A 25,270-nucleotide genomic window follows, 5' to 3' on the forward strand; every position below is an offset into this window, starting at 1 on the left:
CCCTGTATACATAGAAAATAATAATATTTTGAAAAACTGACAATTTAACTTTTTAATTATATTCTTATGCCGAAACTTAAAGCTGGCCTCACACTATTAGTATTATTGAAAATATATTTACAAAAACTGTCAGTAATATTGACCGTGTGAGGGTGAATACTGATGGTGTCTCCAAATGGTGATATTCAGTGATATACTTTGACAATCCTGAAGTATTTTAGGTGGAGCCAAAATATTGGTGAAAGTACTGATCGTCTGAAGGTAAACCATTAGTACTTTCATAAAAAAAACGGGTATATTTATGAGTTTACTTTTGACGCTGAGCTATCTATTCTAATTCTATGATCCAACGTTTCTTTTCTTTCTTGCGTTGCAAAGTTGTTGCATAGTACAAAATAATGGCAACATGTGCCTTTTGTTTATTATTCTTTTTTTTCTAAATAAAAAACAGTAGCTGGTCGCAGTACGAACAGTTTAAAGCTTGATTTTCATGCGTCGGTTATCCGTTGATACGATGGTCCGATATTAATTTTATTGGTTGACTTTAAAGACTTCAATTGGTTAGAAACGGTTATCCAATCAAAGTCTTTAAATTCAACCAATAAAATTAATATCGTATCATCGTATCGTCGGACAACGGATGCATGAAAATCAAGCTTAACCCCTCAAAAGTCACAATACTGTTTAAATACTGATCGTATAACGTCTATTTAGAAATACTGATGGTATACTAACAATATTCAATACTGTCAATATTATTGATGGTGTGAGGACCGATTAAACAAATACATTTTTATTTCTTCGTTGTTCCCCAATGGCTTTAAAAACATTATAAAAAACATAAATAATTGTGCATTTAATATAATTTAAACTGTAACCGCAATTGATTTCTTTCACTAAACAAATTTAAATTAAGTATATTAATGTTTTAAAATTAAGTAAATAATTTTATTATTGCATTATTGCATATGCATAGTGATGTTTATCTTTAAAGGAAATATCTAAAGACAGATATTTTTTTTATTTGTTGAAATGTTTGATACTAATCAATACTCATTCTTTATATTCTCGTACTATTTTGAACTTTTATTTGTCCTTATCTTTTAGTGTTCATATCTGTCAGATCAAAACATCCAAATTTGGATATAATTGTGTATAGGTCAATATATAAATAATAATAATATATTATAAAGGCTGTGAAAATTCGAAATTCATTTAGTACTATAGATAGTATTACTATCTACTAGTATTCTAGTATTCTAGTTCTAATTATTCAGTATTAGAATACTGAATAATTTTCGACATAATTCAGAAACTAAAAACATCGGTTAAACCCCTCGAATTTTTGGTACTACCCAAGTACTTATAGCGAATGCTTTCCAGACTTTGCTTCTTATTCGGGGTGACACAACGTTTCCAAAAAGCTCTATATTATTAACGTAGATTTATTTATCTTGTTCTTTTATTATGTGTAACCTTGGTTACGCATAACAGTTTTGACAGGAAATAGATTATTTTCTGATGTTTACTTTGGACAGTATTATTTTAATTCCACTAAACCTGAGGCCCTTAAAACATTCAGAAGTGGGATATTTATTTTGGATAAATAAATCTACGTTAACAATATCAAGTTTCCGATGTAAGATTTTTACACCAATATGTTTTATAAAATATGCGAACAATGTTATCACACCTTATAAAAATATGTTGTCAATATACAGGGCGATTCAAACATATTTAACATATTTTCAAATTATAATTGTCTATTTTTTTTAAATTTGACCATATTTTAACTAAATCCAGCTTATTGGTCGTTGTTTAACTGTTGAGTTTTGACAGTCAGGTGTAGTTTTGAGAAATTTGATGCATTTGTTGGATACGAAATAGTCGCGTCAAACTGCTCGTGCTGAGTCGGCCTGCCTATATGCTTTTCAGCATCTTAAAAATAACAATGGCAAGTAAAATTTATCACACTAGGTATATAAAACCAAAAATTTTGCTCTTCTCATATTCCATGATATTTTGTTTGATTTTTTTAATTTTCTTCATTATTCACTCCACTTGGTTCTGTTGTTGGTATCACTACTATGTTTTATTCAGATCATACTTTAATTTTTGCTTTAGTGCACGTATTAATTAGTCAACTGATATTGCTGCATATCCGGCGTTGTTCACCGGATGATGTCCATAACCTCTTGTTTGAAATCGTTTTGGCGCCCAACGTTGGGCGTTGCCCAGGTCGCACCTTGATGGTAAGAGGGGCTGTTGATTACGAAACAGGTATTCCTCAAAGGAAACACACCGTGGCTGCAGGCGGATTAGTACACCCAGCTGATTGAGAGACAGAGACAGCTTCCCAATCTGTAGTAGTGAGTTTTTTTCGTTGGTACGCTTTCAGTCGAGTTACTGGACGATGAGGCGCTGAATGGTCGATTCTGGGAGGATACTGATTACGCTAGGGCAGAATAAGAGGCATCTGAGTCGTTGTAAGAGTAGTAAGACGCGAAATAGCCGCGTGTTAACTGCCCATGTTGATTCGGCCTAATAAGTTTTTCAGATCCGTAAATACAATGGCAAGTAAGTAAGATCTTAGTTAGAGATCGAATTTATCACAACACGTTAGGTACATAAAACCATTGCTGTTCTCATATTCTATGATACCTTCTGTTTGATTTATTTTTTTTCATATTCGCTTCACTGGTTCTGGTTATCACTACTATGCTTTTTTCAGATTATATTTCCATTTTTGCTTTAGTGCACGTACTCATTAGTGAGCTGGTATTGCTGCGTATCCACTATAACACTAGTATACCCGGCGTTGTGTACCGGATGATGTCCAAACTCGTGTTTGAAATCGTGATGGTGTCCAACGTTGGGCGTCGCCCAGGTCGCAGCCTGATGGTGAGAGGGACTATTGGTCGCGAAACAGGTATTTCCCAAAGGAAACTCACCGTTGGCCGCTGGCGGATTGGTCCCCGCAGAGACACCCAGCTGACTGAGACCATTTCCCAGCTGGTAGTGATGAGCTTTTTCCGTTGGAACGCTTTCGGTGGAGCTACAGCTGGACGATGAGGCGCTGAAGGGTCGATTCTGGGAGGATACGGATCCAGTGAGGGCGGAATAAGAGGCCTCTGGGTCGTTGTAAGAGTAGTATAGGTCGGGGTGGTTGTAGTAGGGTGACGAGTCGTCGGATGGGGCTTGAACGAAGAGTACGTTGCCTCCTGAAAGAAACTTAATGTTAAATTTGTTATTCTTCCACCTACGGCTACTATATGTAAAACTGTCAAAAACGTACTATCTACTTTGGCAAAATACCCGGCAACAAACATTAAGGAAAATGGAAATCACATATCGTATGATCGAAAAAAAATGGCGTCCAGTTGGCTGGGAAATGACGATCGATGACATTTCCCTTATAAATTTACATATAAAATGACAGCGATCTTCATTTCATAGCCATCGCTGACGCCGTTTTTATTCGATCATACGGTACTATGGCAACAACTGTTTATTAATAAAGCAACAATTCAATTCGAAAATTCTGTCATAAAATACTGTCACATTCACATTACTATTAAAATTTCTGTTTCAAATTATTGTGCTTTTAGGGTTATAGATTATAGGTAGTGGTAAAATATCCATAGCACCTAATTTCGTGTTGCAAAACATGTTACGCACTAGTGCAAGACTAGGCTCAGATAATTTCCATTTGAGTCAAAACAAATAGTTCGTGGTTCCGTGTGGATAGAAAGTCTAATTTATTTAAAACACAATTTATTTTACACTAAGTTACAAAACAGTAACGATAAAATTACTTAAAGAACTATTTACAACTTATTTACTATTTCTCTAACTATTTATCTAAAAGGAATTTATTTTGAATTTAGCGCGGCAACTGTACGCGTCGACCGATTTGTTTGTTTCCGTCCTCCTCAGGCTCCAGGCGTCGGGTTATATATGAGAGAAACAGACAGTCCAGATTTTACTCGAATGTTTTTAGCCGCCGCGCCGTTCTCTGCCTCTCCAGATTATTCCATTCGTTCTCGAATGGGGGCGGGGCATATTAGTCAGGTTAGGCCGATTCCACACGGGTCCGCAACAATACATACCTACTAATATCGAATAACTTTATCTACTATTAGGTATAACTTCATCAATTTTTATATTATGCCTCTACTATTAGATTTGAGATTTATATACCGGGTGCTTCTCGAAAGTTTTTCAGAAAAAAAAACGAAATTTGGTATGTTAGTATATGACATTTGGTATGTTAGTATATGACATATGACAAAACAATTGAATACGTCAATAAATTAGAATTTATTGACGTATTCAATTGTTTTTGGCCTTTCTGTTTCACCGAAAATCACTAATCACTACAACTTTTGATTTTGAAATGACATCCCCGATATTTTTTACTTTATTCGATAGAAAATAACACTTTGAATTGAATGACACATCATAGGTCAACTTTTGATATTTTCGCATATGGTCTATTTGAAATTGTAACATGCGGTTCATAATGACAATTTGACTCGAAATACCAAGTGTGTGGTACCAAATTATTCTTTTTTTCCAAATAGTATGCTGATGAGCCACCCTTGTTCCATTTAGGAAAATTGAGATATGATTAAATATCCGATTTGGGCATTTCTTAACCGGTCAGGACAAGACACGAAAAATATTAAACGATTAAATCTATTTTTCCAAGGCTCCTTGATTAAAAATTAGTGTTTTTAACATAGCCATGGCACTCTAGATTAAAATTTTAAATACGATTTTTTTCACCGGACATGTCAAAAGTTGACATATGATATATACAGGGTGGCCCATCGAAAACGTTCCGCAAGGCATAACGGCCAGGGTAATTTTTTTTCAGAAAATTCAAAAACACAATTTTGTTTATGAGGGGGACAACTTTTGTCCCAAAAATGATCGCAAAATATTCAACCCTCTAAGCGGGGGTGTCATCCCCCAATTTTTTTCAAATGGGAAGGGGAGTCAAGTGGTACCGCAATGAAAAGGGCTGTCTATTCTCTATACTTTCCCGCTTCGTTTTCGAAAATCGGTCGAGTCATTGAGAAAATATGAAGGATTGAAATTTGAAAAGTTTATTTAAACATTTATCAGAGTAAATGATAAGGATAAATTCCTTCGACCAATTTGCTGTTTTTTCTTATTATTTCTAGATGTTTACGCATTTTTTCACTTGCCACAAGGTTGACGATCAGGTTAGGTAGAGTGTACTTTCTTTTTGAACGGTGTAGTTAATCGGCACAACTGTCGGTACTGGGTTGAGGACAACCCCAGGGTTTTTCACGAGGTGCAGCACACACAAAACCCTCAGAAATTTAAAGTGTGGGCTGGTATTTTTAGAAATTCGATTGTGAGTCCTTTTTTTCTTCCTGGAAATCTAACAGGTGATATGTACTTGGATTTACTGGAAAATACCATCGACCCAGCCCTAACTGACATCATAGAGAACAATCCTGGATACGTTGAAGCAGAACTAATATTTCAACAAGACGGTGCACCTCCACATTACTCTCAAAATGTGCGTAATTATTTAAACAATAACTTTCCCGGTCGGTGGATAGGACGAAGGAGTGCAATTGAGTGGCCTCCCCGGTCACCCGACTTGATTCCTTTAGACTTTTTTCTATGGGGACACATAAAAAGTAAAGTGTATAGCACTCCACCCGCCTCATTAGAAGACCTGCGAAGAAGAATTATTGATGTTTGTCGCGAAGTGACCCCGCAAGTTCTTCAGAATGTTCTAGAACGGATTTAAAATAATTTGTTTTACTGTATGGAGGTTGACGGGCAACATTTTCAGCATTTGCTTCATTAATAAGATAAGTTTTTTTTAATTAATTCAATTTAAGCGTTTTTTGCAAAAAGTACTTTTCAAATTTCAATCTTTCATATTTTCAAAATGACTCAACCGATTTTTAAAAACGAAGTGAGGAAATATAGAGAATAGAAAGCCCTTTTCATTGAGACGCCACTTGACCCCCTTCCCATTTGAAAAAAGTTGGGGGATAACACCCCCGCTTAGAAGATGGAAGATTTTGCTATCATTTTTGGGGCAAAAGTTGTCCCCCTCACAAATAAAATTGACGTGTTTTTAGGTTTTTTGAAAAAAAAAATACCCTAGCTGTTATGCCTTGAGGAACGTTTTCGATGGGCCACCCTGTATATTTCATGTTCTATCGAATAAAGTAAAAATATACCGAGGGCGCCGTTTAAAAATCAAAAGTTGTAGTCATTTCCGGTGAAACTGGCAGTGACCAAAAACAATTGAATACGTCAATCAATCCTAATTTCTGTCATATACCAAATATCGTTTTTTTAAGTGAAAAAATATAAAAGTTATAGTGGTGAGCCAATTTTGAGACGCACCCGGTATAGACATTATTTGTATTAATATTTATTTAGCATTCTAACTCTCAGTTAAAAATTTTTAGACAGTACGACGTGTAACTAAGAAGGCGTTTTTCGTTCAACTTACCATGATTGTATTCAAAATGACCCGAATTGGCGCCATTCGAATCACTGTACCGATCGGACTCTATAATGGCGGTACTTCCAGTAAGTCGAGTACTGCCTCCACCACTACCTGTCTGCGGTGACGCGTGGGGGTTGTACTTGAGAGAATTAATAGAGCGCGTGGGAGTTGTGAGAGGAGAATGTCCTTCTAGGGGCGACCCTGGTACTTCTTCCTTCGGCGCTGATTGGGTCGTATTGATTATAAGATCTTTGGCTTCGTTCTCACTGTAATAAGGTAAGATCTAGAGTTAATAGAATAAAGTAAGTTAAGATTTTAATTATACAGAGACTGCAAAGAAATTTTTACGGTATCGTTTCAACAAAATGTATTTTAATCATTCATCAGAACATAACTGTTATGACAGCATATTAAAAAATATGGCTTTACATTATGGAGGGTAGCGGTAAGGAGAAACATCTCTTATGGGACTTTGTTTGAAAAAGTGGTCACCTAAAAGGGAAGAAAATCCTTTATGGGTATTTCGCCACTGCTGTGCCACTGCACTGCAAGAAATAGATGAATCCGCCACATAGGTATAGACATTTTTTAAAAGGGAAGAATTAAAGTTTCATTCAGAACCTCGCAATTAGTGCAATAAATTAGTGGTTTCAATTAGTTTAGAAGTTTGTTCCTTTCATTTCAATGTAAGCATTCAGAACGTCAAAATTAGCGGCAGACATTTTCAATTAGTGGAAAAAGTTATCAAACTTTTAACTTTTCAACTAATTATACTTCAAAGAAATGTCATTTTGGCCTTTGATTATCTTCCGTCAAGGGAAATTGTGGTTAGAAATCAAAACTTGATTGTTTTATAAGCTAAATATTTGGCTTTCTCTATGGATACAACTGACTAACGCAAGCTGATGTTGCTAGGATATTCTATTCATTTTAATTGTGTTTTTTAAACATTTTAAATGATCGTAAACTAAAAAGTATAAAGTGTAGTTGAAACCATTAATATATTCCACTAATTGCGAGGTTCTGAATGAAGCTTAAGGCAATTCATTGCATATTTATCTATCTCTTTTTTTTATTTCCAGTTTTAAAAATTTTTGCCACTCCTTTCAAATGTAGAACTTTTGCTACAGCAGCAGCATCTTAATTGTTCCCTTTTATAACCACTTTTCAATACACGAAGCTAATTCTCCTTACGCTTCATACTTTACATACAGCGTATGTATTTCAGCAGAAATTTGATGAAATATACACTCACCGGCACGAAAAACGGGCACCATAAGATTTTGGTATATTTTAAAGTTTAATATAGGTACAGTATGTCCCCGAATTGTCTTTACAAGAGGAAAAGCTTTTTATTATTAACATTTTGAGAAAAATCCATTCTTCATAAAAAAATGTGCTTGTTCTAAAATTGTTAATCCCGTTTATACTTTTCAAAATTTCCATACCGTTTTATAGAGAAAATTAAGAAAAACATGAAAATATGGTTGAATTTTTGAGAAACGCGTTTAAATTTTTAGGACTTAAACTTCATTCAGAACCTCGCAATTAGTGGTTTCAGTTAGCGTAGTAGTTTCTTCACCTATTTTTAATGTAAGCATTCAGAACGTTATAGTTAGTGGTAGTAATTTTCAATTAGTCGAAAAAGATAATAAAGTTTTGACTTTTCCACTAATCATACTTCAAAATTTGCGACGAATGTCATTTTGGCCTTTGATTATCATCTGTCAAGAAAAATTTTGGTTAGAAATCAAAAGTTTATTGTTTTATAAGCTAAATATACCGTATGATCGAATAAAAACGGCGTCAGCGATGGCTATGAAATGAAGATCGCTGTCATTTTATATGTAAATTTATATGGGAAATGTCATCGATTGTCATTTCCAAGCCAACTGGACGCCATTTTTTTTCGATCATACGGTAGTTATAAGCTAAATATAGTTATGCTTTCTCTATGAATACAGCAGACTACCGCAAGCTGTTGCTAGGATATTTTATTAATTTTAATTGTGTTTTTTCTTTGAATAAGAAGACTAAGGAAGGAGCATAATGCTATCCATGTATTCATGCATGGTGGGCGGAAAAGGCACCATAAAAGCTCTCTAGGGTGGGGATCCTTGACAGTTCTGTTTGACGATTCATTTGACACATTTGAATTTGATTTGAAATTTTGTGGATTTGTCAGTCTTTATGGAGCTTATTTTATGTTATTTATTATATATTCTACTACTGATAGTTGTATAAAGGTAGTAAATCTAGATGGAAATTGTGGCAGAACTTAAATTAACAGTGACACTATCACTTGATTTATCGAAAAAGACTCTAAAATAGTTGGTTGTGTAGCGTACGGTAGATCTCGGCAAAAATTGAGTGAAATAATGGAACAACTTTTCGCTAGTAAGTGACTATATAATATACATACGTGTAGTAAACCGATCATTTATGAAATTCACTTAAATTAACTAAATTATATATTTTTCTTGCATTTTAGCTTTTATTTATTACTTGTCTAATTTAGATACGTTAATTTGACTTACCTGCTTCAGTAGCGTATCGGATGTTTGTGTTAATAAATACTTATTATAACTTATCTATTTTTATTAGAATTATATATTTTTATAACAATTTTAATAACTACCAACATTTATTCACAACGTAAAATAAAACAACAAATTATTGAGTCTACCCCAAGTCTACCCTACATCATAGTTTTACATTTTTTAAATAAAATTAGAACGACACTGATAAACCGGAATTTAAGTCGGCCATATTTGAGGCCCATCGCGGTGTACCTAAGATTTTTGATATGCTCCTTCCTTAGTCTTCTTATTCAAAGTGTTTTTTAAACATTTTGAATGATCGTAAACTAAAAAGTATAAAGTGTAATTGAAACCACTAATTGCGAGGTTCTAAATGAAGCTTTAGGAAAAATCAACCATAATATTCTCATGTTTTTCTTAATTGTCTCTTCTAAAACGGTATGGAGATTTGGAAAAGTATAAACGCGATTAACCATTTTAGAACAAGCAAAAATTCTTATGAAGAATGCATTTTTCTCAAAATGTCAATATTAAAAATGTTTTTTTCTCTTGTAAAGACAATCCGGGGACATCCTGTATTTGGTTCTAATGGGTCGATTTGGATAATTTTTTAAGCAATTTGTAGCTAAGTTATTTGGCTTTTTAGTGCCTCTTTCTAAATTAGAAATGAAAGTTTCGAAAGAAATAAAAAACACATACGTAATGTTGAAAAATAAAAACATAATGTTGATATTTTGGTGAAAGTTTGAAGTTTGAAACACCCTGTGGAAGTAATTAACAAAGCAAGAAAATTAAAATGAAAAAAATAATTTTATCATCTAGGTAGGTACGTCTTTTCTTGATAGTTTATTTTTTGATTCATCTCAATAGCTTTTCGCTTTTGAATAAGGCAGTAACCATTTACAGCATTTTTAGCATTGATTTTGGGTCCTCATCAACACACTTATAAAATAGTGTTTATTGTTTTTGTAATGTTACTGTCATTGAAAAGTCATATGATTGTTTATTTACTTTTACTCTAGTAGAGGTGGTTTTAAGTTCTGAAGTATCGGCTTTTGCTGCTTTAATTATCATGGTAGTCTTTGAAAAATCATATTATTGTCTGTTGGGGCAGTCAATATCATCAGTGATATTACAAAAGCAATAAACACTATTTTATAAGTGTATTGATGAGGACCCAAAATAAATGTTAAAATCGTTACTGAACTGTCTTATTCAAAAGCGAATATCTCCAATAAAAATAAAGCTATTGCCATAAATCAAAAAACAAACTATCGAAAAAAGACGTACCTAGATGATAAAATGATTTTTAAGTTCCTTGCTTTGTTAACATATTCCACAGGGTGTTTCAAACTTTCACCAAAATATCAACATTTTGTTTTCCCTCGTATAATTGACAGACGGAAACTTTCATTTTTAATTTAGAAAACGATAATAAAAAGTCAAATAAATTAGCTACAAATTGTTTAAAAAATCATCGAAATCGGTCCATTAGAACAAAATATATCCAACTTTAAAATATATCAAAATTTTAAGGTGCCCGTTTTTCGTCTCGGTAAGTGTAGTTTTGGTCTTGCTCTTGCTTTTTGTGCAAGACCAAGACTAAGACCACTCTTGCCCATCACTACCCTATAAGTAAACATTGTGTAGCTCAGTTTCAGTAATTAGAATTTGCTTCTTAAATATTCACCTCAATACGTAGTTCACTGAAACTATACAGTGTGGTCTTGAAGATCGTGAATTATGAACTATTGTGGCGTAACTCTGCATCCATACCCACCCACCTCCTTTACAAAGAAATCGGTAGTATTTGCTGGTAACTTGGCCTTTACATAATACTGAAACAAAAACGTAGTTACGTTCATAAACGTAGTAAAAAACTTATTCTTATCTTTAAGTTTCAATTATCAGGTACTAATTACAATTCATTGTGTTGTAATATTTTACATTTTTTGATGATCAAAAATATATATGACAACATGAATGTGATAGATTTGGGTCCTTATGTTATACAGGGTGGTCTGAACTGTATTCCGGAAACTCCGGCAGCATATTCTGCAGATAAAAATAAGTAAAAAAGTTGGTATAAATGTACGTCCTAAAATGCTTAATTTCGGAGATACAGGGTGTAGAAGTTTCATTTCTTTTTCATTTTCACGTCAATATTTGGATGAAATTGGTGTCTGGGAGTTTTTTGACATGAGAAATTTGATTTTGATGTCAATATGACTCCTAATTAGGAGATTGTAGAGGGTGCCACCTACATATTTTTTAACTGGTTTGAAGAGTAATAAATTCTTCGTCCTAACCTGTATAAAACTACTGAGTAAAAAATATACATTTACGACATTTTTCACGTAAAAATGGTCTCTGGGTAAAAATCGTTGCGAGTAATTGTTCTCGAGATATTTGGAATCGAAATTATCAATACCTGTCATCATTGACATAAATTAAACATGTTGACTAAATAGTTATTAGACTAAATGATGGACATTAATCTGATTTTTAATTCGCAAAATAGTGTTCGTTTTGGATTAAGCCATATATAAAATATATAGATAAACCTATTACATTAATAGCAAGCCATATGTTCGTTCTTTAGGGTAAATAAAATTAACGACACTTGGAGGCGATGTTATTAGACTAATACAAACGAAAACAATAATCTGTTATTTGCCTTAGAAGCGATATTTTCCGCTAAAGCTCCCTTTTTCGCCCCAGTACAATTCAATAAACGAGATTGAGGGGTTGAGTCCGGCTCTATAGACGATAATAAACGGCCGTAATCCGGGATTTTCTGACTTTCGTAGGAAAATATGGAAATTCGTAATATAGAGATTTATTAAAACAGTACCGCGAACAAATAAATGTACCAATAATAAAAATATAAAATATATATTCCATTTGTTTAAGTCAATGACAGATCGATAGGTCTTAAACGAGTGACTTAAAAGGAGTCTTAAACGAGTACAGTTTAATTACTCTCTAATTTGAGTCTCAACTCTCAACTAGGGTTTCCAATTTTCGGGATTGGGGATCCCGTTTTGAAATCCCGGGATTAGAACCTATAATCCCGGGATTGACTATCAGATATTCTTTAATTCAATAAGAATCCTGCTCACTGCATTATTTATGTCTTTCAGTATACGTAAACAATTAGAACAGGTGTAATATTTCAAACGTTTACTATCTATTACAGATATAAATATTTATGAGTTGTTTGTAACATACAAAATGGTGGAATTTGATTATTTTACATGAATATTGTAGACATACATATATTTAGAAAATATGTTCAATATGGTACAACCATTATACGAATACATGCTTTTTTAGAGATTCCTAATAAAAGAAATATCGGAAACGCTTAGACATATTGCAAGAATTACAAAATTGAGTGTCTTTCAATTTAAGAATTTCTTAACAAAGCAGAATCGTTGGAAAACAAGAAAGAGTTTGTTGTAAATGTGATGCCGTATTATTGTTGAAGAGAAAAATTGATTTTTTATTGTACAACTCGGCGGACATATTCATACACAAAAGATTTAGCTGTGATTGTGATTTTGTAAACTGGGACCGTGATTTCTATCTGCGAGTTTGAAATTTTAGGAATTGCGATTTGCGGAATTGGTTCGAATGTAATTTTATGGTCTATTGATAATTGAAACATTTTATAGTAAACTGCGATTGAATTTTCTCTCTGATATTATTTATTTATTCTTGCTTCGCTTTATCATCACCATTACAAATGATTAATTCGACGCGAACGAAGTCGCTGGTACACGCTAGTTTATTTATAGAGAAGGTATTATTTTCTAGGGCCACGATCAATAAAATACCGGGTGTTTCTCAAGAGTGGTTTACCTCTATAACTTTTTATTCTTTTTCTGATAAAAACGAGATTTGGTATGTTAGTATATGACATAAATTAGGATTGATTGACGTATTCAATTATTTTCAGTCAATTCGTGTTTTACCGGAAATGACTACAACTTTTGATTTTTAAATGACACCCTCGGCATTTTTTTACTTTATTCGATAGAAAATGACACTCTACAATCACGAATGGCATATCATGTGGCAACTTTTGACATTTTTGCTTAATAAACGTATTTTAAATTTCAATCTAGAATGTCTCATGGCTGTGTTAAAAACACTCATTTTAATCAAGATGCCTTGGAAAAATAGATTTAATCGTCTATTGTTTCTCGCGTCTTGTCCTGGCCAGTTAAAAGATGCCCAAATCGCATTTTTAATCATATCCCAATTTTTTCAAATGGAAGGATGGCTCATTGGCATATTTAGAAAAAGCATTTTTTTGCCAGTAATTTGGTTTGGTGAATATTAAAATCGCAATCGCAGGTTACAGTCGCTGCGATTTAAAAATCGCAATCGCAGTTTTGCTCATCCCTACCATTTATTGAAAAATCTTCAATTTTATTAGTAATATTCATCCTTAACAGTACACACCCTTCTACCAGCCGTTTATTCTCATAGAACCCCATTAATGCACTCCGTTCCCGGCGCGCGATCTATCGGAAATCACGGCACCAGTTTCAGTCCTCGACAAAACCCACGCCCCCCCTACTCTGTTTGTTTTAGCTATTGAATGCTAAATTTTCCGGATAGCGGGGCCTCGATCCTCTCCGTGCCTGCCGTAGGGATGGTAATCTTGTAAAAGCACTCACGAGAAACGGCGACAGGGTTTAGATTTGGAGAGATGTAAATCATCGTGCGAGACGCAGTGGCGTAGGGTTATAGATGGCAGGGTGGGCGGGAGGGACATTATTTTAAGGGTGAATAGGAAGTCGTCTGTTAGGAAAACGAAGTTTAACTAGTGCTAAAGTAAATTAAGGCTAAAACAGTTTACCGAAAAAATTATTTTTTGTAAATATAATATTTACCTACACTCCTGGAATTGCCGCAAATAAAAGTCACTTCTGTGAGGTATTTTGATGAGAAATACACTTTTTGGGCACGAAAAACGGGCACCTTACAATTTTGATGTATCTTAAAGTTTAGTATATTTTGTTCTAGCTGGCCAATTATGATGATTTTTTAAGCAATTTGTAGCTAAATTATTTGACGTTTTAGTACATCGTCCGAAATTAAAAATGAAAGTTTCCGTCTGTCAATTCTACGAGGGAAACAAAATGTTGATATTTTGGTGAAAGTTTGACACACCCTGTGGAGTACGTTAACAAAGCAAGGAATTTAAAATCATTTCACCATCTAGTTACGTCTTTTCTCGATAGTCTGTTTTTTTTCTTCTCAATAGCTTTATTTTTATGAGGTTTTTTCTGATTAGTTTATCGATATATTTTTAACTTGCTTAAACTTGCCTTAAAATATGTAGCACTTACAGTAACATTTATCCTCAAAATTTCATTCGAATCGCTAAAAGTACTTGGAAGAAAATTATAATAAATTGAAAGTTTATTAAGAACACCCTCTAGCTACGAAACAAAGCAGAATCGGACCTATGTATGTTGATATGTTGATATGAAAAATAAATCTTATTTTTACGTGGGGAATCTCCCCACGAGAGATGGCACATGTTTTTTGAAACACCCTGTATAGCACTTTAAAAAACATGAAAAATTTAAGGTGCCCGTTTTTCGTGCCGGTGAGTATACATATCTAATAAATCAAAATACAAGAACGACTTGTATTTTTTCAAGATACTTATTCTTTGTATAAATAAAATTATAAAACAAAGTAAATTAAAATATATCTTACATTTTTTAACTGCTGGTACTTACGTTGGTGGTGTGAGTATCGCATAGCAAAAATGTCGCTTCCGTGAATGTAATGATATAAAGTTTTTTCTATTAGGTCTTGAGGTTCGTAGCCGGTTAGTTGGGCCACTCTGTAAATAAAATATATCTCTATTAGCAGCGTCAAAGGTATTACTCGTTTAGTATAATATAATAAATTATAAGTCAATTAATACAACTATCCTAGATGTATTTAGTTGTCAACGGTGATTCAAACTTCGTGATTTAGGTTAGGGATATTCAATATTCCATGGGTATATTGGCAAATGAGGTCTAAATTATAAAAAAATGCATTTTCTACGAAAACTTGAAGATATAGGTAAACAATGGTATAATACAATTTGATAGATAATTAAATTGTGCATCTGATTCTCGTAAAATATACATGATGTTCTATTTAAATTAAAGAAGTTATTGCCGTTTAAAGGTAGTAATTATTTAAAATAAATTTTTAGGCACTCTGTATAAGGTAGTATAACTTTTATTATTGTAACACAAAATCTAGGAAATAGAAAAACTTCAGTACAATATTTAGTTTTAAAAACTTAAAACGCCTACAGAAATGAAGCATTAAAATTGTTACTGTAGGTATTTTGACAAAAACGGTAAGATTAAAATGCGGTAAACCTTAACCAAATCTACTTATATTTTAATCGTAGAAACTAAAATGGTAATATACAGGGTGTTTTATTTAAAAAAATTCAACTTTGATATTTTTTATTTATTTGGGCCACTCTGTATCTTGTAAAAACATTTTTAAATGGTAGCTCTAATAGTCCTTCCACCTAAAACTTAACAATTTGTAAAAATCTAATCGTTTAGATAAACGAAAGCTATATAGCTACAATACTCCGTGTCGTATGGGGTGAATAACCCTGTATATTCTATCTTAGTTCAACGAGAAATACAATTAAGTTTAAACTTTGATACTTTTGTGTATCCAAAACTGAAAGTTGTAAAAATGCGAACGTGTAAGAAAAATAATATAATATATTATTTTAGAGTTCCCCTGTATACTGAACACGTGTCCGGTTCAGGAAGTTGTACCGATGACGCAGTCCGGTGTCAAATTTCGCCCTTATTGTTTAACAATCACTTCGAGTGGTTAAAAAAAACGTGGCAGACAAGCGGAGTGTTTTTCTTGTCAATATAATTTGGTACAGAACGATGAGGGACGCTTCCCTTAGAAGGGTGGTCGTGTTGAATGGGTAATCGATGTTTTTTATTCAATCGATTATGTAACGGGTGGCCAACTAAGAATGGACGCCGGCTGTATCTCAGAAACTACTTATAGTATGATCTTGGGAAAAAAATTGTTATCGTCTACGAAAAATCGCTGAAAACTATTTTCAAGTTCGAAAAATGTCCGCTAGGGGGCGTATCTGTGATGGCCAATGGGAAAATTTTTCTCAAAAATATGCAGGTGAAGAGGTATTTTAAATACTGCTAATTGGTAATCAATATGGAATTTGTATTATAAGCTATTTTGCTTATAATCTCTTTTAAATGAGCTCTAGTTTGTTTAAATCGGCTATCGGCTAACCCAAACCAGAGTTTTCCTTATTTAAATAAAAGAAAGTTTAACTTTCCCTCACCACTTTATTTATGAGATAGAGCAAAATACGCTATACCAAAAAAATTACAAATTTTCCATTGACAGCAATGGCAATATTTAAAATACCTTTTCGCCTGCATATTTTTGAGAAATATCCTGTTTTCTGATTGGTCATCGGAGAAACGGACATTTTTCGAACTTGAAATTAATTTCCAGCGATTTCCCTTGACCGATTTACTTATTACAATTTTTATCCCAAAGTTATACGATAAGTAGTTTCTGAGATACAGCCGGCGTCCATTCTTAGTTGGCCACATACATGGATACATAGGCCTGAGAAAAATATTTATGATTTGACAATTTTTATTGTTGTTGATAGCCGCACGTCCGACATATTATTACCAGGCTGAATAAAATATAAAAAAGGAGATTTCATTTTTATTAAAAAATGTCTATACTTACCTATGTGGCGGATTCATCTCTCCAAAAAAATCCTATATGGGTATTTCGCCACTGCACTGCAAGAAAATTCATTTTTATTAATCCATTTCTATGTTTTTGACTGAAATTTTTGAAACTATATAAATCGGTTCCTGATAGGAGGGAAGTTAATCTCTGCTACCTTATAGGTCTATTGTATCCCTCTTTCTTGAGTTATAACTCACCATTCAGTCTCGCTTCATTCACTTTCAAGGCTTTGACAAAAGGCAGTATCTGAGTCAGTTACAGAGGTTAGTTTTCCATCTTCGAGCAACGGCTCAGCTACGTCGAAACACCGGTTCCCATTAGAACACCGAAGTTAAGCGACGTAAGGCGATACTAGTGAATGGACGGGTGACCGGTTCGAAACTCTGTATCGTGCTGTTGTCCAACTTGCTGTTAGACACTTGCCAAGTTAGTCCAGTCATCTTAGGGGTTTCACCTCGGAATTCGAGATAACCGGCTGTAAATTCGTATAAACCTTTATTTTAACATCCTAAAACATGTCTCAAAACCTACATATGATAGCGTGTGCGCGACTTGTAGATAACTGAGGTCAAAGGCCAAAAAATCGATTTTTTGCGCATTTTTTTTCAAATATCTCGTTCCCTTTCACATTTACGCTATTTGTATTTATTATAAACATTGTAGAGGATAAAATTCTCTACAACTTTGTTTCAAATTTTTTTTTGTACCTCAAACCGTTTTTGAGATAGAGCGGTGAGCGCGGTGAGCGCACAGTCTTTCATTATGTACGGTATCATTCATCAAGTTCAACCTGTAGTCTCGGTCAAAAACACGCCGTATAAAGTCCGAAAAATATATAATTATAAATAATTTACATTTTTTCATAAAAGATCATATTGAATATAATTTTTTTTCTCATAAATTAAGTATATCTTCATTTAATAACACTTACCTCTTTGTACAATAAGAAAATTAAGAAAATTATTAACGTACTCTATCTCATCGGGCGTACTCTATCTCATCGAGAAGAAATGTTCTTAAAAAAAGTTGGAAAATGAAATGTAAAAACTGAAATATACTCTTCCAAAAGTTTTGATAAATATCCTCATTTGAAAAAACACATTTTGTTTCTGCACGCAGTGAGTGACTGTGACACGACTGTGGCGCTCTTCAAAAAAGGAAAAAAAAAAACTTGTAAGAACACTTGAAAAACTTCCGAATTTGGATCAACTTACTGCAGCATTTCAAGATGAAAACTGTCCGGTTCAAAGGTTATTTGAGAATGGAGTGCAAACTTTGTTAGCAATCTATAATGCTTCAAAATCTAAGAACAGCATCGATCATCTTCGTTATACACAATTCATCAAATCAACCAAACTGAATAAACCTGTGCAATTATCAAATCTTCCACCAACAAGTGCAGTAGCTCACCAACATTTCAATCGTGGAGGAAAGAAATCAGGGTTGCCGTGCTCTTTAGCTTGTGGCCAGTGTAATGGGCAAGCTTGTCTCAATTCTTCACCCTATCAGAATGATGCCAATGAAGATGGTACATTTGACCCCGAAATCCTAGACTTGGAGACAAATGTCGCTGAAGATGAAAATGAAAAAGAATTAGAAATTCTACAGCGACCAGACGGCGATGATTAAGAAGAAGAAGAAAACTAAAAATAAAGAACATGGAGTTCTTTTTATTTTTATTCAATTTTTTTTAATTTTAACCATGAGAAATGTATGAAATCGTATTTTTTAATAGACATATAAATTAAAAATGTATTTCTTGTCTTTTTATTTACTTAAAATGTAATTAGTATAAATCTAACTATAATTAAAATGTAATTAAAGTATTTCTGTTAATAATTTTCTAATTGTACAAAGAAGTAAGTGTTATTAAATGAAGATATACTTAATTTATGAAAAAAATTATTATATTCAATATGATCTTTTATGGAAAAATGCAAATTATTTATAATTATATATTTTTCAATAATTAACGGACTTTATACGGCGTGTTTTTGACCGAGACTACAGGTTGAACTTGAATTATACCGTACATTATGAAAGACTGCGCGCTCACCGTCCTCTATCTCAAAAACGGTTTGAAGTACAAAAAAATTTTTGAAACAAAAGTTGTAGAGAATTTTATCCTCTACAATATTTATAGTAAATACAAATAGCGTAAATGTGAAAGGGAACGAGATATTTGCAAAAAATTAGCAAAAAATCGATTTTTTCACCTTTGACCTCAGTTATCTACAAGTTGCGCACACGTCATCATATGTAGGTTTTGAGACATGTTTTAGGATGTTAAAATAAAGGTTTATACGAGTTTACAGCCGGTTATCTTCAATTCCGAGATTCCTACCCTATTTCGACTAAGATGACTAGACTAAGTCGGTAGGCCATTGACCATGATATGGCCGAGAACCGCGATTCGGATTCCGCGTAAACAAAGTAGGCCCCGTCCAGATTAGCCCTGGCAGCAAAAAGGAGACGTTAACTGAAATCTTTACTTTACTTTTTTTTTACTTTTTCCATCTTCGATATCAGTCGTACCAAAGTTTATCGCACGAATGGTTGTCGTCTCGGCGCACTCAGTGATCTGTTTCCCCATTTTCCCCATAGAATTTGCATTCGCCTTTGTTTCTTAGCTCCAATCTACTGAGGTGTTTATTAAGGAGAGTCCTGTTAAAAACCCCGTTACAATCCGAAGATTATTCTTACTTAAAAGAAGGAAAATCTTTGATTTTTTTGGTCTTAAGTTCTGAGAAATTTCTTCCGGTGTCTTGGACCGTTAGAAGATTTCCATTCCAAGTTACGGATGAAGTCTTTCAGGTTCTTGAGTTCTGCTTTAATTTGGTTTCCACTTGGAAATCAGAACGGTTCTGGACCAGTTGGTGGAGTATTTGCTCCTTTTCTAGCTAGATCGTTTGCTTTGCCATTACCTTCCATCCCTTGGTAGGCTGGGACCCAGACCAGGAGAACTTTATGTCCTTTTCCTAATTTGTTCAGCTTCTCTAGACGTTCTTTGACCCAACTTCGTTTGACGAGATTAGAATAATTGCAATATATTAATTACTTACCGGGCATCTAGAAAAATTAGTTTTAAATCCAGACTGGCTCTGAACATGAACATGTTTCCGTGAAGCTTGATCTCGGTGATCGCACTGGGAGGTAAAGAATGGCCCACCGCAACTAAACCCATGTTTTGGAAACAGCCTGGCTCGAACGGACCACCATTACCCAGCGGCACCTGCCTGATTTTTAAATAGCCAGAACAGTGAATGACCTGAAAAAAACGATAACACAATATTAATATTTATTTATTATCTCTTATTAATATATTTTAAGTATAACGGGTGAGTCTCAAAAGTGGGCCATCTCTATAACTTTTTTATTTTTTCAGATTACACAGAACGAAATTTGGTATGTTAGTATATGACATAAATTAGGAATGATTGATGTATTCAATTGTTTTCGGTCACTTCCTGTTTCATCAGAAATGACTACAACCATTTTTAAATGGCACCCTCGGTATTTTGTTACTTTATTCGATAGGAAATGACACTCTGAATAGAATGACATATCTTATGTCAACTTTTGACATTTTCGAATAGGTATGGTTTATTTGAAATTGCAACATGCGCTTCATAAGGATAATTTGACTCGAAATACCAACTGTGTGGTATCTAATTATTCGTAACAAATGATGTCATTTTGAGACGTACCCGGTATAATACCTTTAATGTTTTCTCTATTATTTTTGGAGTTGAGTTAAACTGTCAAATTTAAATTAAATTTTTGCTAAAAGATACTGTGACTGTGAAAAAAATGTCCCTGGATTAGGTTGAATTTTCTATTTTGATTGGTATTATTAACTTCTTCTGTAACAATTTTATTTTATACCACATTTTATCTTATTTTTAAATTTCAAATTAAAAAAATTGGAAACGAAAAGATAGATCCGTGGTATGGGCATAGAGATTGACAATGAATGTTTGTTCACACTTCAATTCGCAGACGGTCAAATAATAGTTGCCAATGATAAAGATGATATGCAATATATGCTAAGAAAACTTATTGAAGAATACGGAGAATGGGGCTTGACAGTTAACATAGCCAAAACAAAATATCTATGTATAAGCGCACAAGAAGGAAACTTGAACTTGGACAACGGTCACGAAATTAAGCAGTGTCAAGAGTATGAGTACCTGGGAATTACATTTGATAACACTGGAACTGACGGCAGAGAAATAGAGAAAAGGATTATCAACGCGAAAAAATAATCGGATGTCTAAATGGAATCTTATGGAGCAAATCAATAACAAAGCGAAGAAAATTCAATATATATGAAACCATGATAAAGAGTAACCTCCTGTATGGAGCAGAAACATGGAGAATAACTGAGAGATACAAGAAGAGGATAGAGGCCGTAGATATTGATGTCATTCGAAGATCAATGAGAATTTCAAGACAACAACGAATAAGAAATAATACCATAAAACAACAAATGGTTATAGAAGGTACGATAACACAGGATATAGAGAAAAAGCAGCTGATCTGGTACGGACATGTAGAGCGAATGAAGGACACTAGATGGCCCAAGAAAATAATCAATTGGCAACCAAAAGGCAGAAGAAAACAGGGAAGACCGAAACTGGAATGGCAAAAAAGCGATGAGTGAAAGAAACCTGTCAACAGAGGATTGTAAATTTGAAATTGGGTATCGGACAACGTAGAAAAACGTTCTAAACCGACTAATATATTTAAATTTCTTCCTGAGAAGGGTACTCTCGATGTACTGTCTCTATTATTATAGGTACCTCTATTATCCCTTCCATATAAGGGCCCCTGTATACTATATACTTTTTACCAGGAATTTATATTATACGGAGTTTACCGAACATACCGGATGTTTTTCAAAAGCGATTCTATAACTTTCCTCTATACCATTTCATTTATTTTCTGAGATAAAAATACAGATTTAGTATGTGTGTGTTACATCGAACTTTAACCGTAACATATGTATATGACATAAATCAGGACTGATTGACGTATTCAAGTACATATTTTTAATTTTTAAATGGTACGTACCCTCGATATTTTTTTACTATATTCGATAGAAAATTACATTCCGAATAGAATGACATCATATATATACTTTTGACATATTTGCTTAAATATAATATTTTTTTTTTATTTTCAACCTAGAACGTCATGGCTGTGATAAAATCACTAAATTTTTACCCAGGAGGAAAAATACATTTGTTCGTCTAATGTTTTTCGTGACTTTTCCTCTCCAGTTAAAAGATGTCCAAGACGTCTTTTTAACGATAAATATTTTTTTTTTCAAATGGAACGAGAGTGGTTCATTTGCATATTTGGAACAGACATTTTTTTAGGAATCGTTTGGTACCACAGACTTGCTATTTCGACTCAAATTGTCGTTGCCGACTGATTGTTTTGAGCGACTCTCACTTTAAATACCCTAGCGGATGTTCTGATAAATTCCATTCCGGAACTAACTGTAACATTCTTTCCATTTCCAGTAATTTCCATTATCAAGTCCGGGATATTCCACCAACGTCCAAGAGATGGCGCGCAATTCGAATCTCGCGTCGGTAATAAAGAAAACACTTAAGCGGTCGTTCGTTCCTCGAAAGATGTCGCCATGGAATACGCTCTTTGACGATATAAAATCTGGCTCAAGTGAAATCCACCCCTAATCGATGTATCTTTCTCTCGTAAATGTAAAAATAGAATTTGCATGTACAGAACTTAGAGAAGTGTACAGAATACATACACACACTAGAAAATTCAAGAGCCAATGCTTGCTTTATTTCCTTTTTTTAAATTGCCTAGGTCGATTTGCATAGTAAAGGCAATAAGCCACTCGCAAACCCCAATTAGGGCCTTATTTTCATTTTCACATCCACGGCATATTCATAGGAATAGTGCTTGTTAGAAGCCGTATATCAGTTCATACATATGGATACTATACCGAACTCTCAGTTGCAAGAAAGAAGTGTCAATAGAAATATATAACTTGATAATGGTAAACCTCTTATGGATTTTGTTATAAGAATATATTTTTTTATTAATACACATCTTTATGAGTATTTGTAAATTTACCCGCTACCTGCGCAATTTTTAAAAATTAAATATTCGACATTATAATTACATAGCTATAGAATAATAAAAATTAGGTTGTAATTTTTCTTTTTACTACTTTCTAAAAGACATTCTAAAAAATGCTGTTTGATAAAAACTACAATCAATTAGCTTAAATTAATATTTTTAAAAATGCAAAAAGATCATATAGATGTTTACAGTTTATTTGACGTGACTAATAATTATATTTGGGGTATATTTTTAAATATTTTAGGAACAAGTTGAGCAGAACTCTGTTATCCTAGTTTTTTAAACATGCATTTAAAGTTTAAATTGAAGCGTATTGGCGTAAGTTAATGTTATTTTAAAGCCACCGAGATACAGAGTAAGTTTTTGAATAAATATTTTCACAATTTTGCTGGATATGATACACACATAGTTTTTTACATTATAAAAAAGTTTTAATTATCTGCTGACGACACCAACATGATTAGCAAAATACACTTTCAAAAAATATAAAAAAGCGTTTTTGTGTTGTTATAACAATAAATGTATCGTATGATCGAAAAAAAACGGCGTCCAGTTGGCTTAGATATCAACATGGATGACATTCCCCATATAATTTTACATATAAAATGACAGCGATCTTCATTTCATAGCCATCGCTAACGCCGTTTTTTTTTGATCATATGGTGCCAGGCCTCAATGGTATTGTTACAATACCATTGAACTCTTGTTTTTTTAGATATTTTGTCACTCAATATTGCTTTTTGCGATTGGCAGGATTTTTTTTAATGTTCTGCCATGGCTTTTGTGTGGTCCGAACTGTATTCCGGAAACTTCGGCAGCATATTCTGCAGATTAAAATAAGTAAAAAAGTTCGTATAAATGTATGTCCTAAAATGCTTAGTTTCGGAGATACAGGGTGTAGAATCTTCATTCTTATTTCGATTTTTGCCAAATAATTTAAGAAGTAATGTCAATATTTGGATGAAAATTGGTGTCTGGGAGTTTTTGGACATGAGAAATTTGATTTTCATGTCAATATGACTCCTACTTGTAGAGGGCGCCACCTACATATGCTTTAACTGGTTTGAAGAGTAATAACTTTTCATCCATACCTGTATATAAACTACTGAGTAGAAAAATATACATTTATAACTTTTTTTGCATAAAAAAGGTCTCTTGGTAAAAATCGCTACGAGTAATGGTTCTCGAGATATTTGAAATTGAAATTATCAATACCTGTCATCATTGACAAATTAAACATGTTGATCAAATAGTTGTTAGACTGAAATCTTAAATTTGAAATCTTTTTGTGCCAAAAGTTCAACAGAAACTGTTTAATCATCATTTTTCCGCAGGAAATTTTATGATTAATTTAAAAAAATAAAAATTTATTTTTTCAGTCAAATAACTATTCAACGTGTGCTTATTTTTTGTCAATAATGATATGTTTTGACTATTTCCATTTTAAATATCTTGAAAACGGTTGCTCGTAGCGATTTTTACCAAGAGACATTTTTTACGTAAAAAGTCATGGAAATGTATATTTTTTTAGTCAGTAGTTTTATACAGGTACGGACGAAAAGTTACGCATTACTCCTCAAAACAGTTAATACACATGTGGGTGGCGCCCCCTACACATAGGAGCCATATTGACATCAAAATCAAATTTCTCGTGTGCACAAAACTGCCGGACACCAATTTTCATCCAAATATTGACGTTACTTCATAAATTATCTGAAAAAAATCGAAATAAAAAAGAAACTTCTACACCCTGTATCTCCGAAACTAAGCATTTTACGACATACATTTATACGAACTTTTTTACTTATTTTTATCTGCAGAATATGCTGCCGAAGTTTCCGGAATACAGTTCGGACCACCCTGTATATTATTTTAAAAATTTTTTGTTATTGAGAATACCCAAATTCAAAATTTTTTTTCAATATCTCATTTATAAAAAAAAATAGTAACTTTTTTGGCAAACCCTGTATGTATGTTGTAGGAAAGATATTTTTTGTTGCTCTAGATAATAATTTAAAAAAAATGACATAATAAATTTTATGTTAAAGAAAACGCCATTAAACAGTTCTGTAATTGATATTGGCGTTTCACAATATACAGTTTATTATAATAAATCGAAAAAAAATGAAGATTTTAATCCCTTGTAACTACGAAACAAAGCAGAATCGGACCTATGTTTATATGAAAAATAAATCTTATTTTTACGAGAGGAATCTCCCCACGAGAGATGGCACTTGTTTTTTGAAACACTCTGTATTTTTAATCTTTTTTAAAGCTCATTATTTAAAAAAAACTAAACAAA

At 33.2% G+C, this 25,270-nt stretch overlaps 1 protein-coding gene across 7 annotated transcripts in view; it reads right to left on the reverse strand.

Annotated features, from left to right (window-relative positions):
* Window positions 1-618: 618 nt before the first annotated feature.
* LOC115888326 (single-minded homolog 1) overlaps window positions 619-25,270 on the reverse strand; it is a 137,707-nt gene continuing 113,055 nt past the window's right edge. For 6 of the 7 annotated variants that reach the window (XM_030908016.1, XM_030908014.1, XM_030908017.1 and 3 more), the window contains 5 exons: window positions 19,911-20,116; window positions 14,811-14,917; window positions 10,739-10,886; window positions 6,512-6,774; window positions 619-3,221 (listed from right to left, as the gene is read on the reverse strand). In XM_030908016.1, coding sequence (XP_030763876.1) covers window positions 2,752-3,221; window positions 6,512-6,774; window positions 10,739-10,886; window positions 14,811-14,917; window positions 19,911-20,116 — 1,194 coding nt within the window. In that variant the 3' untranslated portion in view covers window positions 619-2,751. Of the gene's footprint in view, window positions 3,222-3,706; window positions 4,113-6,511; window positions 6,775-10,738; window positions 10,887-14,810; window positions 14,918-19,910; window positions 20,117-25,270 lie in introns of those variants that run through there. The other variant, XM_030908020.1, reaches the window with a different exon arrangement.

The sequence above is a fragment of the Sitophilus oryzae genome, unplaced genomic scaffold (assembly GCF_002938485.1).
Source record: "Sitophilus oryzae breed Bouriz unplaced genomic scaffold, Soryzae_2.0 scaffold_732_pilon_pilon, whole genome shotgun sequence".
Lineage (NCBI taxonomy): Eukaryota > Metazoa > Arthropoda > Insecta > Coleoptera > Curculionidae > Sitophilus > Sitophilus oryzae.